Source organism: Barbatula barbatula (genome assembly GCF_947034865.1).
Source record: "Barbatula barbatula genome assembly, chromosome: 4".
NCBI classification, from domain to species: domain Eukaryota; kingdom Metazoa; phylum Chordata; class Actinopteri; order Cypriniformes; family Nemacheilidae; genus Barbatula; species Barbatula barbatula.
The window spans coordinates 25305907-25323434 of NC_136768.1; the positions used below are offsets into that span (position 1 = coordinate 25305907).

The 17528-nt window shown below is 39.0% G+C and overlaps 1 protein-coding gene across 2 annotated transcripts in view; it reads right to left on the reverse strand.

Annotated features, from left to right (window-relative positions):
* Positions 1 to 16466, reverse strand: part of sfmbt2 (Scm like with four mbt domains 2) — a 34087-nt gene extending 17621 nt beyond the window's left edge. The window contains exons 1-4 of one of the 2 annotated variants that reach the window (XM_079455387.1): positions 16152 to 16466; positions 11837 to 11931; positions 10592 to 10832; positions 5486 to 5506 (exon numbers count right to left, since the gene is read on the reverse strand). In XM_079455387.1, the coding sequence (XP_079311513.1) occupies positions 5486 to 5506; positions 10592 to 10832; positions 11837 to 11929 (355 nt within the window). In that variant the 5' untranslated portion in view covers positions 11930 to 11931; positions 16152 to 16466. The remainder of the gene's footprint in view (positions 1 to 5485; positions 5507 to 10591; positions 10833 to 11836; positions 11932 to 16151) is intronic. The other variant, XM_079455388.1, reaches the window with a different exon arrangement.
* Between the last annotated feature and the right edge of the window lie 1062 nt (positions 16467 to 17528).

Below are 17528 nucleotides of genomic sequence, written 5' to 3' on the forward strand. Positions count from 1 at the left end.
GTGCTACGTATGAGATAAATAATTGATAAACGTAGATAAATAATTGAATTAACTCAAGAATATGGGTATTTTGAATTTCATCTTATTTGGAAAAGATTTATTTTTAAAGATTCGAAGAAATGTTCAGGGTTTAAAGTTTATCGCAATGGACTGCATGTGGTCTGCTGTCAGTTATCACATGTGACTTTAAATTCTGTGACTACAGTCCATGCACTTTGGACTAGTATTTATTACAATCTGTTTTACTAACTGAGGAAGGAACTAAAGTCAGCATGAAATCAAATCTCCACCCGATATTCTCTGCGTGTTGTCCCAGTGAATTGGGACACTTTTTCACTTAAAGGTATAGTTTACCCAAAAATGTGCTCACCCCAGATTGTTCCTGTAGAGGTTTCTTTGTTCTGCCGGACACAAAGGAAGATATTTGGAAGAATGTCAGCAACCAAACAACATTGCTCCCCCGTTGACTCCCGCAGAATGAATTTTCCCTACTATGGCAGGAAATGGGGGATGAGATCTGTTTTGGCACTGACGTTCTTCCACGTATATTCCTTTTTGTTCAGCAGAGCAAACTATAATGTATACAGGTTTGGAAAGACCCGTGGGTGAGTTATTGATGCCCAAATGTTTGAGTGAACTATCCCTTAAATGAAAGCGACGCACTACTTTTGAAGAAATATATATTAAATATTTTCAAGTCAGCTTTGAAAACGCATCTTTTCTCCCTGGCCTATTCTTAACTGTGGATTATTTAGAAATCACGATGTAATTTGTACGACTTTTTTGTTTTATTGTGGCTTTATTGCGGTTTTATTGCGTCTCTGTGAAGCACCTTGGTCCGCAGTAATGTTGTTTTAAGGTGCTATATAAATAAAAGTGACCTTGACCTATATTGGAAACACACATCCGCCTCAAAAATGAGCACTTTTTGAAATAACTTGCAGTTCTTTATGGAAACATTTGCATATACACTAACAAAAGTATTTACCATTTACTCCCGAATACAGTATACTACACCAATATTTCCCAGTACACTAGTCCAGTAATAAATACACAAATGCACCTTGTAAATACTGACCAAATAATTCAAGCAATAAATGATTGATTAAAAAAAACAATTTAATATTTTCGTTTTCAAAATAGTCACCTTTTGCCTTTGCCTGGATTATAACTTTTCACACTGGGTAGCACTTTTCCACCATCCCGCCGAGTCGTTGGAAGCGGTGACAGTTATGTTTCCATGTGAGCCTGGTTCGACACGGCACGATTACAAACTGTTCTCGGCTCTGAATTTCCGTCACGGTTGTCTAACCGCGCTGAATCGTGCCAATGAATGCGCGCAGAGGCCTTATAGCTCCGTCTCTTGTGTTACCAAGGCAGCGTTTGAGTTTACATGAAAAAAATGAAACCCTTTACGTACCGGCCGGCACTCGATGGTGGAAAAGCGCTCATGGTCTCATGTGTGGCCATAATTGTGACTGGTAAGCGAAAGCGCTTTAACCAAATATAAGTCGCATTGAGTCAGATTTCTTATATTTCGACACCCTAAATAGACTAGAATAGACAATAGGGATTACTGAATGAAGCTCTGTTGCTTTGTGGCCTCGTGAGGGCAAAGTACTGTCCAGCTGCAACAAAAGAACTTTAAAGGGACAGTTCACCCAAAACTCATCATTTACTCGCCCTCAGATCGTTCCAAACCTGTATGAACGTACTTGCTCTGTTGAACACATAGGGGGATATCTTAAAGAATGTCAAATCTCACCCCCTACTCACTCCCGTAGTATTTATGTTCCCTACTATGGTGGGTCTGACGTGGGTCCCAATTTATTCCTGCGTGTCCATCAAACCAAATACATTTATACAGGTTGAGTAAATGATGATGGAATTTTTTACCTTAATGTACATGGAGTGCGCACTATAGCACTAGTATCGGATCGGGACTCGCTCGTGACAAAATGGCTCGGACGCCAGTGGGGACATCCCTAATGTTTTTCACCAAATCTAGTTTCAGCGGTAAAAGATCATCTGCCACAGTCAGTAAAATTGAACTGGTACTTAAACCCAAATATTTTACAGTATTAAAATAGTGTCACGCCTGGATGACTGCTTAATTGCTGAAATGTGCCCATCCACAGACACCACAATGAGAGATATCTTATATGGGCGAAGTCACCACACAATAGTAAGGGAGTGTCATTGTTTTCATATGTAATTCTTGAACTGCCGGTCGCTACGTGCAGGCGGTAAAGATTCTGCATTAAAGGAACAGTACATCCCAGAATCACTAAAATACCATCATTTACCCTACTCGCCCTCATATTTTTTCAAAACCAGGTTAACATTCCTCCGTGAAAGACAAAGTGCGATTTTTGAACGTTACTGAACATGAAATATTGATTGAAATCGGCTCATTTTTAACCAACGCAGACCTTCCGCGAGGAACGCTTGTTTACTTTCGGTTTAAAGGTAAACCTTCAAATGCCAGGGGCCGATTTGGTTTAATCGTTTGTAAATATAATCGTCGTAGGTGTTATTGAATTACATATTTACAGTTCGGTCCATGCATCATTTTTTCTTATTTTAGCGGTGTATCAAAGTGTATTCGAGTAACGGTTTTACAATGTACGTTGTCTTAAGGTGCCCTAACCCTAAACAGAATGTACCAAATTGTTGATTTGGCCGCTCTTAATGTCCCTGGCATCTTTCCGATGGATTTGTTGTGTTTTTTAAATCTAACAATGGCCCGTTTCTCTAGCATGGAGATCTCCCCGAACCCCACGATGTGGGTTCACAGCAACCGCTTCCAAGTGCAAACACCACGCGTAGAATCGACTCCAGACCCTTAACATGCGTCATTTATGAAGATTTGATTTAAGGAAAAGCCCGTACGTGTGAATAAGACAGCTTTTGATTCAACTGTCCATTTACTTTTGGTCCCTTGAAAAAGGAGGGAGCTTCATATTAAAGAGCTGTAATTCCTAAAGCCTTCAGCTAATCTGGATAATCTAAATAAAGCTGAGAGGGCGCACTTTAAGACAATATCCTTTATAAAACTCTACCTCGAATACATTTTGAAACAGATAAGAAAGCAAAACGTTTGCTTATGGAAGTATTTATGGACCTAACATTAAACTGTGCCTGTCGAAATGATTTGCAGCATCCGGATTACTATTGGCCAATCAGAATCAAGTATTCCAGAGTGCCATGTAATCAAATATTATACTTACGAATAACAAATATTCATCTGTGTGATGAATATTCATGTCAAGCGGTGGTAGGGTTGTAGCTTACCATTTCAGTCTCAGGATCGACCACTTATTTCATTATTTTTATGCTTCTGTGTTAAACATTCTCTGAAAACAATCAAATTTTGTGTTCACACAGGAAGAACGTAGAAAGTGATACAGGATTGAAACAACACCAGAGCCAGAATGATGACAATATTTGTGATTTTTGATAAATGTTTTTTCATTAAATTAGCTCAAAAGGACTGATGCTGAATCCTCCCACATCCGCCTCTGCTGTCGTTTCTCCATAAACAAACGTACGTGCGCAATGCATGTTACAGAATGTGACACGGGCATACTGTACGTGTGCTTGTACCTTGCGAAAAATTCCAAGCTAAGCAGCTTTACATATGACCTCCCGAGAGGCCTTTACCTCTGCATCTCGGCTATACAAATGCATGCAAATACTCTTAGAATCACTCGCGTTGCTTCGCACACCTCTTACTCTTCCATACTACATACGGTACGTTATCTAACAGGCAGATCTGAGTAAACAAGCAATAAGGAACACGGAAAGAGAAAAAAATAATATGGCAATGAAAAGTGTTAAAAAAGAAAAAGTGTTGGGGCAAGAGGCAGTGAAAAGACCCAAAGTCAAGAGAGAGAGAGAGCAGGCATGCATCGGAGATATGGGCGTAGATTTGGGTGTAGACAGTAGGGACATGTTTAGAATGAAAAGATTACGAAATAATCTCGAACAATATATGTGGTTATCACAGTAGTGGTAATGTAACTAGTGTAACCCTTCCCTTTTTTTAAAGCACTTTCACCTAACATGAACTAATACGTAGTTTATCTATACCTATCTTGACATCTTAAAGGTATCTTTACGTCACGAACTTAAAAACAATCTGTAATGTAAAAAACACTATTTTTCACACACATTGCAAAACAAGCGTTTGCTGTATGAAAATCAACCATTCAACCCTGTTACCAAAGTTAGTAAGAAAACGTTATCAAATAAATATAATAATATTGCGTTGAAAGCGTACACGACAACATCAGCCACCAAATAGCCCCATTCAATAACAACTTCGATTAGATTTAGTTGGATGCTTGTGGCTAGAAAAAAACAAACTCGGGTTGTTAAACCGTACTTGAACGAGAAAATAAACCAGATTGTATACAATTTAGTTTGATCTCCTAAAGAATTATTCGAAGGGATAGCTCACCCAGATATCGCAAGTCTTTCATCATTTATTCACACTTATGTGATTCAAAACCTATATTGTATATGACTCTTTCTTTTAGGAAAGACAAAAGACACTTTGAGAAGTGGTTTTGTGTCCATACAATGGAAGTCAATTGTTTGGTTGCCAACGTTCTTTCAAATATCTTTTGTGTTCTGTTCGGAAGAAAAAGCCATACGGGTTTTGAATGGCAGGAGGGTGAGAATAATTGAATGATTTTTTATTTTTATAATGAAAGTCTTTATCTTCAACTATTCCCTAAGCACCCCTAAAAGCACTTTAGCATCACTGTACTCTTATTTTGTATTGGGGTGGGCGGAACGACCAAAATCGAATTTCGCGGTAACTATATATTTCGGTGACAATCTCCCATTAAAATTCTATAACTATTATACCTTTTTTAATAAATTAATTTCATTTATTTATTACAGTTCATTTGAACGCTCACCATAATCATAATGTAGGGAAGTTATGAAAACGTACTAAAGATAACGAATTTGATAATGAGATTTATAATTTATTTATCTTCCGACTATATCATATGTATAAAGTAGGAAGATAGACAACATAACAATGAAGTATGAATATATGCACAAACAATGAGAGCCCATGTACGGTGTTATAAACTGGTGGATCTGTACTGTAGGACATCATCGCGCATTTCAACGCAAGTTACGCCTCGGCTCGCCTAAAGTACAACTTTAATAAAACTATTAACAGCTTTACAAAACAATCTGACTTCTGCAATACGTGAGAATTCGCTTTTTTAATATGCACACGCGCCTGCGCCCTTGCACGAGCAAGAAGCGGTGTGTTCCGTCATTCCACCCAGCCCAATTTTTTTCCTATTTTTTCAGTGTACGATGGGAAATGGAAAATAACATAGTAATTCAGCTGTATACAATCTGTATATTGAATTCACAATGTCTCTACCGGTGTTAAAACCAAACCTACACCCTTGGCCTAAGAGATGACAATAGAGAAAAACAAGGAAGCTCGGCTTACCTGCTCTGAGGTAAACGTTATCTGAGAAACAAACAGACAGGAACAGAGATGACCAACCAATACACACTGGCTAAACACACACGTATACAAATGCATATGCACAACAAGTATGTCTTGTTTGATGAAAATCAAACATGGTTAAACACACAATAGTCTTTGCAGCGCTTTTATTAAGCCTCTGTACACATTATAAAATCGAATTGATTTGCTCAACTCATGTGAGGTGCCCTGTTTAATTTAGTTCCATACATTCTGTCTCATGGTTTTCCATGAACTAGGAACACCCAGAACACATCCATCAAACAGGTATATTCATTTAATATGAACTATTATCAATTATTTTTAACGTGAACTTGAAATGCACTATGATAATGCAATTATAATGCAATTATAAACAGTAAGTGGGTTCAGTTATGTCAAAGAGTCACCTTACGTCAGTATTACTCATTGCAATTGTGTTAATGCAAGAAACCAAATATGTTCCGTCAAACTATATTGCTTAAGCAAAATAAACAGCATTAAAAAAAAAAGAAATCCTACTAATGTGTCTATGCAAGAATGAAAGATTTTAGAAGACATGTATTTTGCAAGTATTCGACCCGTATTTATAGCGATTTCATCAGGCTCCGAAAATTCTTCAAAAAGAACACAAAGAATTGCCAACTCTTGCGACATCACAACAGGGTGTTTACCCGAACCACCGTTTCATTTAAATAAATGTTTAGCAACGTTTTAGCATCTTTAGCCAACTACAGTCGCAAGTTCCATCGATTCAGCAGAGTTCACCGATTAAGCCGTTTCCCGAAACCATCGTTCGCAAGCAGCATCGCAAAGTCTAGAGCTGTGGTTAGAAGCGCATTTCTTATCATGATATGTAGACTTGCATGCATCATACCTTTGAGCAAACCAAGCAAGCAACACGCAGTGCATTCTATATCCATCAAATATATTCAAATAAAATTTGACGTCTTTTAGTTTAACAAAATAGAAGCGCAGTTTTTTTTTAAAGTGCGAATGTGTATGACCTACGTGCGCTAGGACCCTGGGGAATCCATGGGAGCAGTGACGTATGAGCAAACTTATGAATGAAAAAAATCTTGAGATCAAACAACAGATAACAAAAATAACAAAAGTCGTCTTTAAATGCAATTTATGTTATTTACAGCAAGAATTTGAGATAAATTCGATCTCGCGTATTTATAAGTAGACATCAGAACTCGATTGATGGACCAACTTGGATCAAACGGTTAATACGGTTTGGGGAAACAGTCGTAACTGCATCGTTCATTTCCCCAACGATCCATCGTACTATGGAAACGCACATTTACACTTACAGAATATGCACAGTATTCCAACACTTTTTAATAGAATTTACTGATTATCGATCTATCTATATTGCCCAAGTATGTTTGTGTACACTGCTGAAAAACTTAAGGTAGCTTTTAATAACTTTTACAGTTAATCGTTAATAGACCTGTGCTTTATTTTGAAAAAAGCTAGTATATAAAAAACTCAAAATATTATTAAGGATACGTTGGAATTGCGGGACAGGATTGACATATTTGGTTGAGGTTTTTGTTATAGAATCGATAATTAAATATGAAAAGTGACAGCTGAGGAAATTGAATTGCATTTAAATGTGTGCATTTTTTGAAAACAGATAAAAGTCTTTAGTAAAACAGGCAATTGAGCAGGAATCGAAATTCCCATTCTTGGAATCGATTCCCAAACCAGGAATTAGAATCGGAATCGAATCCGAAAAAATCCGAATCGAACAGCCAAGCAAAGTGCATTTGGTCAAATGTATTCTTCGTTATCCCACAATGTTGTAGAAAACGTTTTTACAACAATAAATGTAATTTTGAATTTTACAAACTCTCTTATCACCGTTGCAACTCAAAACATGATACTTTTTAAAACCGTAATCGACAGCAGAATAGACTTTTTACCCTTGCCTACTTGTACTGTATATGTGCTTATTTTTATTACTGAACTGTATATGTTTTCCAAGTGTGTTACAAGAAAAATGAATAGCTTGGAAAACTCATTGCCAGCCCGAACTCCTCGTGGCAGCTGATTATAAACACATTAGGATTAGTGGGGAATTATTCCGTTTCCTTGAATAATATAAATATATATACATTTCCATAATCATTCTGCAGCGTTTGCTTACTATTAAATGACGCTCCTGACTGTTTGAGATATAAAGTATACAAAACATCTAAGTGGTTGGATGAGTTATGGAATATTATTAAAATTCTATGGTGGTATCCAAGCCAACTAACCACATATGAATAAACATTGAAAACCTGGGCCAGCGATACTGCTGTTATACCTGTCTGCATATGCCTATTAAGACGCAATGGTGCTCCTGGGCAACAGCCCCGGAGGTCCCCCCCATCCACCCACACGCAAGAATCCACTCATTAAAAGATTGATATGCTAAAAGATTTTAACTCGGCAATTTAAAATATACTATTTTACAAGAATTACACATTATTATGACACTTATGTAAAATCGAACACACACATTTCATTAAGTATTTTTTACTATTACTGTGGTCTTGGTGCCCCATGGGTTAATCCGGCTATGCCCTTGTCAACACACAACACATTACTATAGGACAGAAAACCTTTCCATGAAAAATCATTTGACGATACAAGACAAACAGGTATGGTCAGATTCTTTCAAGGATATCAATGAGCCTCATTTTCTGAAGCACAACTATGATATTTTGAAGAATGTTCAAGCCAAACCTTCCAGCTTAGAAAACTCCACCTGTCTTGCGTCCTTTGGAAAAATACAATCAAATTGTGTGTACGCATTCTATAAAAGATGTCAATTTGACAAAAGAAACGTGCCCTATCGACGTGCCACCATACTTGATTTGTGGGATTTGGGGTTTAACAAAGAGATTTCTTAAAGATTATCATATTTGCGCCGTTTTTTTCAAGGTTCAGCATTCTGGGTATTCTTCCTTTGCATTGTATGAACCTACTGACTTTTCAAAAATATTATGAATGGCATAAATCGAAATTTTCCTTGAAAAATCGTCCCAGACTAAAATTATGTTTGGGCTGTTTTAACTGAAGATAACTTGCAATGACATATCTTAGAATATGTCAATGCCCGTGTTTTGTCTCAAGGTGTACACCAGGAATGTTTTTGTCTAATGCTTTCTTATAAAAGCAACTTAAATATCGCAATGTACAAGGCATGGACCTGTCTTACGCCAAGTCTGTGAAACCGGTCTATAAGGTTTTAATTATGTGTCAGAAATGTTGCAATAATGTAAGCCATGACAGATATACTGTAAATAGATAAACTCTTTTGCTAAAAAAAGGCAGTTCATGTATTTCTAATTTTCAAGCCGTTTTAACAGAAGTCTTTTTTGTTGAGTGTCATAATTGCAACAACAATGTATAAACATCCCAGAAAATGTTTCCAATGTATAAAACACACGCAGAACTGGTCCAATGGGGGAAATGACAATTCTGTCCTTACCCAAAACTTTACACACACAAGAATGAAGAAAGCCTTCATTGAGATCGTCACGGTGGCTTTAGCATTCAGCGTCTGTTTGCTTTTAATAACTTGATGTTTTACACATAAGAGTGTAAAATTATTTTAACCTGTTAAGGCTGACTTGTGCAAGTAAGAAGCATAGTTGCTAGAGCACCACCACAGTAGATGCCTGGGGCGTCAAGTCATTACTTTCTGGTGCCAAGTCACAACTTTTGCATACAACAACTTCCTGGTAGTTGGTATTTGTGTTCGTTACGAATCTTTTGCTTGGTCCTATTGTTTTGAAAAGAATCGCACAACCTGACATGACCTAAACCTTAATAGTGTACACTGAAAAAAACGACTAATAGGATTTGCTTTTGTTATTTAATTTTGTTCGTTTTTCAAAGTCAAGTTTTTTTTTAAACTGTGTGCAAAAATTTGCGTAAAAAAACGAATAGGTAAATCTAATTAGTTGGGGGGGGTTTTCAGTGTATACCATTAACCCTTCCACATTTTACTTTGACCCAACTCTCACATCACAAATAAACATCACGTAGAGCAGTTAGCTATGCTTGGGTGTCTTAGTAATACACACAACCATGCAAATCCTCAAATTTCCCGTCAATCAAATGATCTTTACAATCTGAACCATCCTGTTCTTTACAATGCATAGATGCTAAAACTGCGCCTGAAACCAGCTGGTCGTCTACAAATGAGTGATGTATACATTTGCCGTCCATTGCACTGTTCCAAAGGATTGGCGGTCCATCATATATACACAAATCAGAACCATTGAAGGAGTTAAAACCAAGAAACGGTTAGATAGCCAGAGTGGGTAAAATGTTGGGTAAAAGAGGAACACCAGTGTCATGCACTGACATAAATAACAAGCTTTCCAAATGACACTGATTTCCTTATTTTAAGAGTTTTTTTTAATCTCTATATAGTTTTACACAATCGTTAATGCGCCATTCCTGGGGGGGGCGCATAAATTAGTTATTGAAGTTACTGGTTATTTGGAGAGGAGCTACCAGGCCTACACTTGTCAGGATGTACAGTACAGTTGAACAGACATTCCGAGGCACTTTAACATTACCGAGCAATAAACAACATTTATTAATCTTCGTTAACGTTAACTAATCCGTTTTATAACCAAAAGGTGTTGACATAGGTCACCGATTTACAGAGATTTCGTGTTCCCGGAAGCTTCCTATTGTGCTGGGATAGACCCCAACTTTGAAGCAAAAGCTAATTTAGTCCTTTCAAAACGGGGACATAAAAAACTGTTCCAAACCAATTACTTAAAGGAATTACTAAAATTATTCTCCGGTGCAAAAGCCCCTAATGCATGCTGGAGTCATTCAAACAAAAGCATGTGTGTGTTTTTACACGACTTTGCATTGTTCTGTTGTGTTTAAGAAACCCAATTGTCCCTGTCGATTATCAAAACAAACAAGACATGGGTGGCGAAATTAGAGATGAAATAAGAGGTGTGCGTTTGGAGTTTGTTTAGAAGCGCTGTTCGAGCATGCACTTAATCTGACTTTGAATAGATGTGTGTATTTGAATGTGTGCTTGTCTTTACGTTAGCGCCTTACCTTCAGGTGGCTGAAGCGTTTTGTTGTTCTGAGTGCACCAACCGACCGGGTGAAGTTCGGCTGTCATAATGTCACACCAGAAGTCAGCCTTGCGGTCTTCGCCATAGCCAGAGTAGCGTAACAATAGCAACTGACCACATGTGGTTATGATGGTGGCCACCCAGTACGTATCCAAACTGCCCTTGTTGGCTACTTCAAGCTTCATTCCAGGCTGAAAGCTGCTTTGAAGGCTGATCTCCACCTGTAAGGTACAGTCGGGTACATTTATGTGCCAAGTGTCCTCGCTTATATTTTATGACTTAGGCTACTGATATTTATGACTCACTGATATTCGCTGTTACTGATATGATTAGCATGCTAGTCACGCTAGTTTACAGCAGTGGTTCTTAAACTTAATGCGATACACCAAGCAATCTGCGCATCAAGTTGAACACAAATGCTTTTTCTGAAGACTTTGATAGCTTGTTCAGGTGTCTCTCTCATTCTCGACCTGCACCTAGTATGGTGTGCGTTTGCTTTAATGCTACTGTATGTCAACCCTGTTATGCTGTTCTTTCTGAAATCATATTTAAGATGTTTGATTCAAATTAAGGTTTGTTTTTCAAACCGCATTTATCGGTTTTACATTATGTACATTAATATACGGCTATAATACAGCTTTACTTCAAATAGTTCAACTCCGTTATGAATAAAACATCAGGAACGGTTTTGAGTATTATTACCCGCAACATAGGTTATTTCGTTAATCTGGCGTTGAGCAGTAATATTTTGTTGGCCAAGGCTAATATCGCGGATTTTTGCACGATTTAAACCGTAACGTTCAACCCCAAAACATCGTGAAGACGTACTGTTGACCAAAAAGTGACATAAATTCCAAAATTCGGCGACGGGTTAAAATACCGGGATGATGGGGTTACGAATAGTGATGAGAAACAAATATTAGTCCTTCATGTTTTATTTAAATACATTTTAAATCCGGCCATTGAAACCCACATTTGCTGACAACTAATCTACAGTGAATATTGAGAGGGAAGCATCTGCCCGTGGCGTTCCATCTGCTTTGGGGCTAAACAACATCTGAACTAACTGACCTACAATCCTGGGCTAACAACTTCACATTTTATTGACGTTCCAATATATGTTTTTAGCTAAAGACATCTCTGTACAAATGAATACTTCTGGTACACAATCAGTACACATTATAACAAACTTTATTCATTTGTGTGTGTGTGTGTGTGCTCTCACATGTCTGAAGGAAGTGTGGGGTGCGGCAGTTACTCCAGTGTCCTCGAGATACTCCTCCCAGTTAAAATCCACCTCCTCCTCCACACAATCCATGACTAGTAGGAAACAGAGAGAGAGAGACAGAGAGTTTGTACAGTACGTGCATGTAAAACAGAGACATGGTGGATGTTATTATGGCTGGGTATTAGGCTAAGTATGGGAATGCAAATGCTTCTAGCACAAGCTCAATTTCATGCCATCCAACTCGATTTGCTTTTTCAAAATGCAATAGTGTACTTTAAAACCCTTTTTTAACATTGCCCCGTATGCCATTATCGCAAACCGGATACAATAAGGTCAACTTCTGTTGGCCACAGTTGAACGACGAGTTAAAATAGATATTTACCAAGAAATAAAACCAAATGTCATCAATTAAAAATGTAATAAAGTTGTCTATGACTCCATATTCCAAGTCTTCCGAAGTTGGCTTCATACTTGGGATATCGTGCATGACTAGCTAGCAGTTTTCCAGTTCTTTTTAATGCATGTACTAGTCTGTTAAATGATTCAACAAGGTACATTATTTATTGTCAGACAAAAAGGTTTTTTGTATTTTTTCATCAACGTGTAATATCTTGCTACACCTGCGAAATGAGTCGCCAAGCCCTTCCCTCAATTACGACCATCGGCCCATCAATATCATAAATATTACAATAATGCCCGGGCTCATCCAGATAAGTATAGTTCCTCTTAAGGTCATTTCCTCCATTACCATCTTAAGAAGACGCTCTGTTTGTAAAAGTCACCCCTGACCTGCTCATTGTGGTCATAAACGCACGAACGCGTTCTTTTTTCAACCTGTATTTGTTTCTGCTATTGACAAAAATGGGATCTCATTTAGCTTGCTAGCAACGTACTATAATGTTTTTTAAATAAACAGATGAAAAGTTAACATTATCTATAAGAAATGTTGTTATACTGTAGCTGCAAAACATGCATGTCAGCTTTTATTAGAATTAGAGTAATCTTGGGATGAATCAACTACAAGAAACCAATGGACCATAGTCGAGAAATCATTGACAACATTTGCACATTTGATGTTCATCATACAGATGACTGAACTAGGCTGTTCAGAGGAATCGTAACATCTGCAGTAATTTTGAGATCCTTCAAGCACTTCAACGTCTGTTCTGCTCTCCTATTGCCTGTGATGTGCGTCTTAATGCTGATGTCATCATCATTTATTGTATGCGAATAACTAATGATAGCACTGGTAATAATGACGGCATGCGTCAAAGACTAATACTCGATGGCGTGGTTTTAAATAAACCCTCGAAATAAGTTCAAATTCAGTTAACAAGGAAAGCACACAACACACCTCTTTTTCTACATGCTTATGCTACATCCCAGATAAGCCCCGAATAAACCAAACCCCCAAAAATACGATGCATACTTTGCGACAAAAGTACTTTTATTCTGTGGGAGTCCTGGTTTCAGATGAAACTAAGAATGAGAAGTGCACTTTAACACTCAACCACTTCCTTGCGATTGACTCACTCAATATTTACCATGATGGCTATCGTTGTGTGTTTGTGTGTGTGTGTGTGTGTGTGTGTGTGTGAGAGAGAGAGAGAGAGCGAGAAAGAGAGAGAGAGTTTTAAGCAAACCAATTCCTCAGAAGAGTGTTTTAGTGCTATGGGGCTCCTGGCAGTGTTCCGACATCAAATGATGAGAAATAAAAGTTAAAACTGACATGGCAAGGGTTCGGGGTGACTTATGTGGATTTTTAATGAAGAAAAGGTGTCCTGCAACAGCTCACGAGAATTTGCATCCAAGAGTCTGTCAGAAAAAAATGCAATGGCTTTCTCATAAACCCTTCTCTGAGAAATGTTAAAGATCCACGGAGGACAAACACGGCAGAGGTAAATGTATTACCATTTAGTGACAAAACCAAATCCAGCTCATTTGAAAACCTAATCACTGAAAAGACGCGAGTTCCATTTGTTGTTGCCAAAATCAGATAAGATTTGCCTAAATCCTTTTCAAATGAATGTTTCGTTTCACCATTGCTATACCTCATCAAACTCTTGACTAAAGAAACACGGCGGGGCCTGTGGGTGGAAAGGCACCTCCGGATTGAGGACTAATGTGAATTATCGACCCTAATCTATAACACAGGCTCTCTCAGAATCTATCGATTAGCTCCGATTGTGCCAGATGCCCCCTCTCCATGCTAATCCAGTACTTGTTCAATTTCGGAAGGGGAATTAAAGGATTACCCGCGCCGCTTTTCTTATGAACGTAACCGGTTCTGGCATTTCCGATCACAGATTTCATCATTCCTTTGAATCACCGAACTATGATGGACTTTTTGCAAATTTCCTGGCAACATGATCTAATGATGACATCACTTCGCAATCACAAAAACAGGATCGGATGACGTCACAAAACTTTCTGATTTTAAGGCCGGGGAAAAATACCATGGCATCAGTTGTCTGGAAATACAGCTTTACAATAAATATGACATTTATACTAAAGTGACTGTGAATGTAAGCGGGCATGTGTTAAAGGCGTGGGTCTATTTTCCCAAACGACGATTACTGTATATAGGCCTATTGTATATCAATACAAAATTCAAAGACTAAATCCTTAGACTAAATGTAAAATGCTCTGTTTTGTAAGTCACAACGAAGTGCTCCATAGATTGCATCGCGCTTCTGTTTCTAAAAGCGCGTTTTTGCTTGCGTTTATACTCTCAATACAATTGCGTCACAATGAGCCGAATTGAAATTGCATTATTCATTTCCCAGCCAGAACAAGCACAGTCATCCGATCTCCGACCCGAAGTGTAAACTATCCTCGTCGACATATCGCATAACATCCCCACACTCGACATCAACGGGCACGCAGAAGGATGCGGGCGATGCGTATTCAAGGACGCTTTAAATACGGCCTAACAACTTTGTTTTGACATACGTAACAGGTGTCACGGCCTCGTGCATTTACATTTTGACGTCAACGAAAACGATCGTCTTGCTCAACTGTGGATGCGCAGTCTGTTTAAACATGACGCCTTATCGAGGCGAGCACACGGTTCAGCACATCTCAACAGTTGCAATCGATTATTTGACATGTCTGCTTATCACCGATGATCAAGTGGTGGGGATAGATTATCAATGCCCACCTGTTTTATTGGTTGTGTTTTAAATCGGTGTCGTGTCTACACACGACATTGACGAAGACCGGCGCGTGCAGTTATAAAGAGAAGCATCCGCATCCCCTCGGGACCCAAAATGCCGTTGGAGGAATGATAATACATCATTTTTCGTCAATCACGTCCAAGACTCCATTTCCCAGAATTACTGGCACGAATTGAATAAATGCACGGAAAAAAGACCAAAAGATCGTCTTTGCTAAACATTTATACATTCGGTTTAAAAGGAAGCAAAACGTGAACCAATCCTATTCAATTATCCTTTAAAAGTTGCATCATCCTGGTTTTATTTCGCCCTTTTATCAGTGCACACACAGAGAAGAATGCACAAAGTGAAACAGGAAATATAGGAGGCAATGTGCGTGCGTGTGTGTGCGTGCGTGCGTGCGTGCGACCGCGGACACACTACTGTACGTCTCGCACTCTAAAGTATTGCAGCGGAAAAAAACTCCGCAGACGTCACCAAACTACAACTTTCAATTTAATTCATTAAAGCACGTCCAGGTGCAGCGAAAGAAACGAAAACCGGACGTGTAATCGACGCGGTTTTATTTTTTCCTTCTTCAAAGATTTTGCATGGCAATTTTAACACACCTTAACCCGCCATGTTGAGAGCGGATCTGACACACGAGGAACGAGGATTTCGGGTCACGTTCCGCGCACCTGAACCATCTGCGCCGCGGTCCGTAACGTCCGATCGCGCCGATGTTTACGCGTTAACATCGCGCGCTTCGAAATCGAAAGGAGGTCGAGCGGTCGTTCGGAATAAAGTGAGCAGTAACGCGCGGAGACCTTTTGAGGAAGAACGCGTAACGAAAACATCGCTCGTTACATAAACGTTATTTTCGGCGACGTTTCCAGAGCGCGTCTCCGCGGATCTTTTCTATGTTTACCGGCAAAATCGAAAGCGCGATCGCTCGACGTTCGAGTTATGTGTGTAAATAATGCGACGGGTCGTTTTCACAACTCTCGCGGTGTATTTCCGACTGTTACAAACAACCTCCAAATGTTTTAATGAGGAAAAAGCGTCTGTATGCGGAAATTCGCGCGGAGAAGCGCGAGTCCGGGTCGAGAACGACCCTCGGTGCTCAATGAAGTTCGAGCCGGTCGTGTAGTTTTTACCTTATGCGAGTTTCTTCCGTCTCTCTGAATTGAGTGATCCGGTGTTCTCGTTGAAGCAGGAGCGGTGTGTGCATGAGTGTCTCTCCGCTGAACGCTCAAGTCCAATATGGCATCATCCCGCATCTGCGCATGTCTCAACATCTACAGATTATTTTCAAGCCGACTCCTTCGTTGACCTTTACAGTTGCAAAATTTGTTCAGCCTATTATAAATAGAAACGGGCCCGGGCCTCCGCCTCCCCCGTGTGGGGAAACTCGCTGGCGGTGTCTCGAAACCTTGTGAGCCGCCTGCTTGGGCAGAATTGGGGGCGCGCGTGCGGCACGTTTGGGCATCGTGCGGGTTTTTAAAGGCGTCTTTGGACACCTCGAATGCGTCAAACCTGCTGACCAGATACGGTCTTCGTGGGCAGCTCGAAAGGTTTTGAGACGAAGTCGGACCAAACGAGAGTGGGCTGTGTTGCAATCGAACTTGTTTTTGATTGTTTCTCTCAATAACGTGACACTTTAACATTTCAAAGTTGATTTGCATCGATTTGTGTAAAAGTTGAAAATTATTTTCGTTTGTTTCTATTAAATAATTTAAAATAAATATATGATGTGTAAACAAATAAATATATTTCCTACTCTCGTCGTTTTTTAACTGTGACGTTATTTTAAAACTAACAATCGTTTTTAAAGTCGTTTGTTTGACGCGTGTTTTACTAGAAATATCGTGGTTAAACTATAAATACCGCGAAGGCGGTATCCGATCCGAAAGTCATAGAAAAAAATCACTATATATATATATATGTAAAAAAACGAGATCTTTTAATCCCACAAAAATAAAATAGGCCTATAGCTAAACAATGATACACCCTTACTGAACGTTATATAATTAAAGCAATAATATTGCTCTTGTCAAAATGCATGTTCGTCGTATTTTAACACAACGATGTAAATAAATGCTAATCATCATCATTATTTTCAGTAGGCTGCCGACTAGAAAATGATATCCCGTTCAGACACATTCACTGCACATCGAGTCCTCGGTGGAACGTTGCCATCCAGTGGCAACGATGTTCATTGCTGTAAACGGCGATGAATCGAAAGAGATTCTTTGAGTTGACAGTTCACTCCTCCAGGGCGAAGAAATATGCGCACCGAGGAATCTCGTAAGACTGGGCAGACGAATAATCAACACTATATCATCAACACTCGAAATAACACTCACGCGATGTTTACATTAACAGATGGCTTGTTCCTTGAGCTTAATCTACAGTAGGATACTGTGACAGACACGTCCAGGCAGGGACAGATTACAACTTTGTGGATGGAGATAGACAATGTGGCTCAATACTTATCCTGTCCACAATGTGGTACATTACTGTAGGGGATGCTA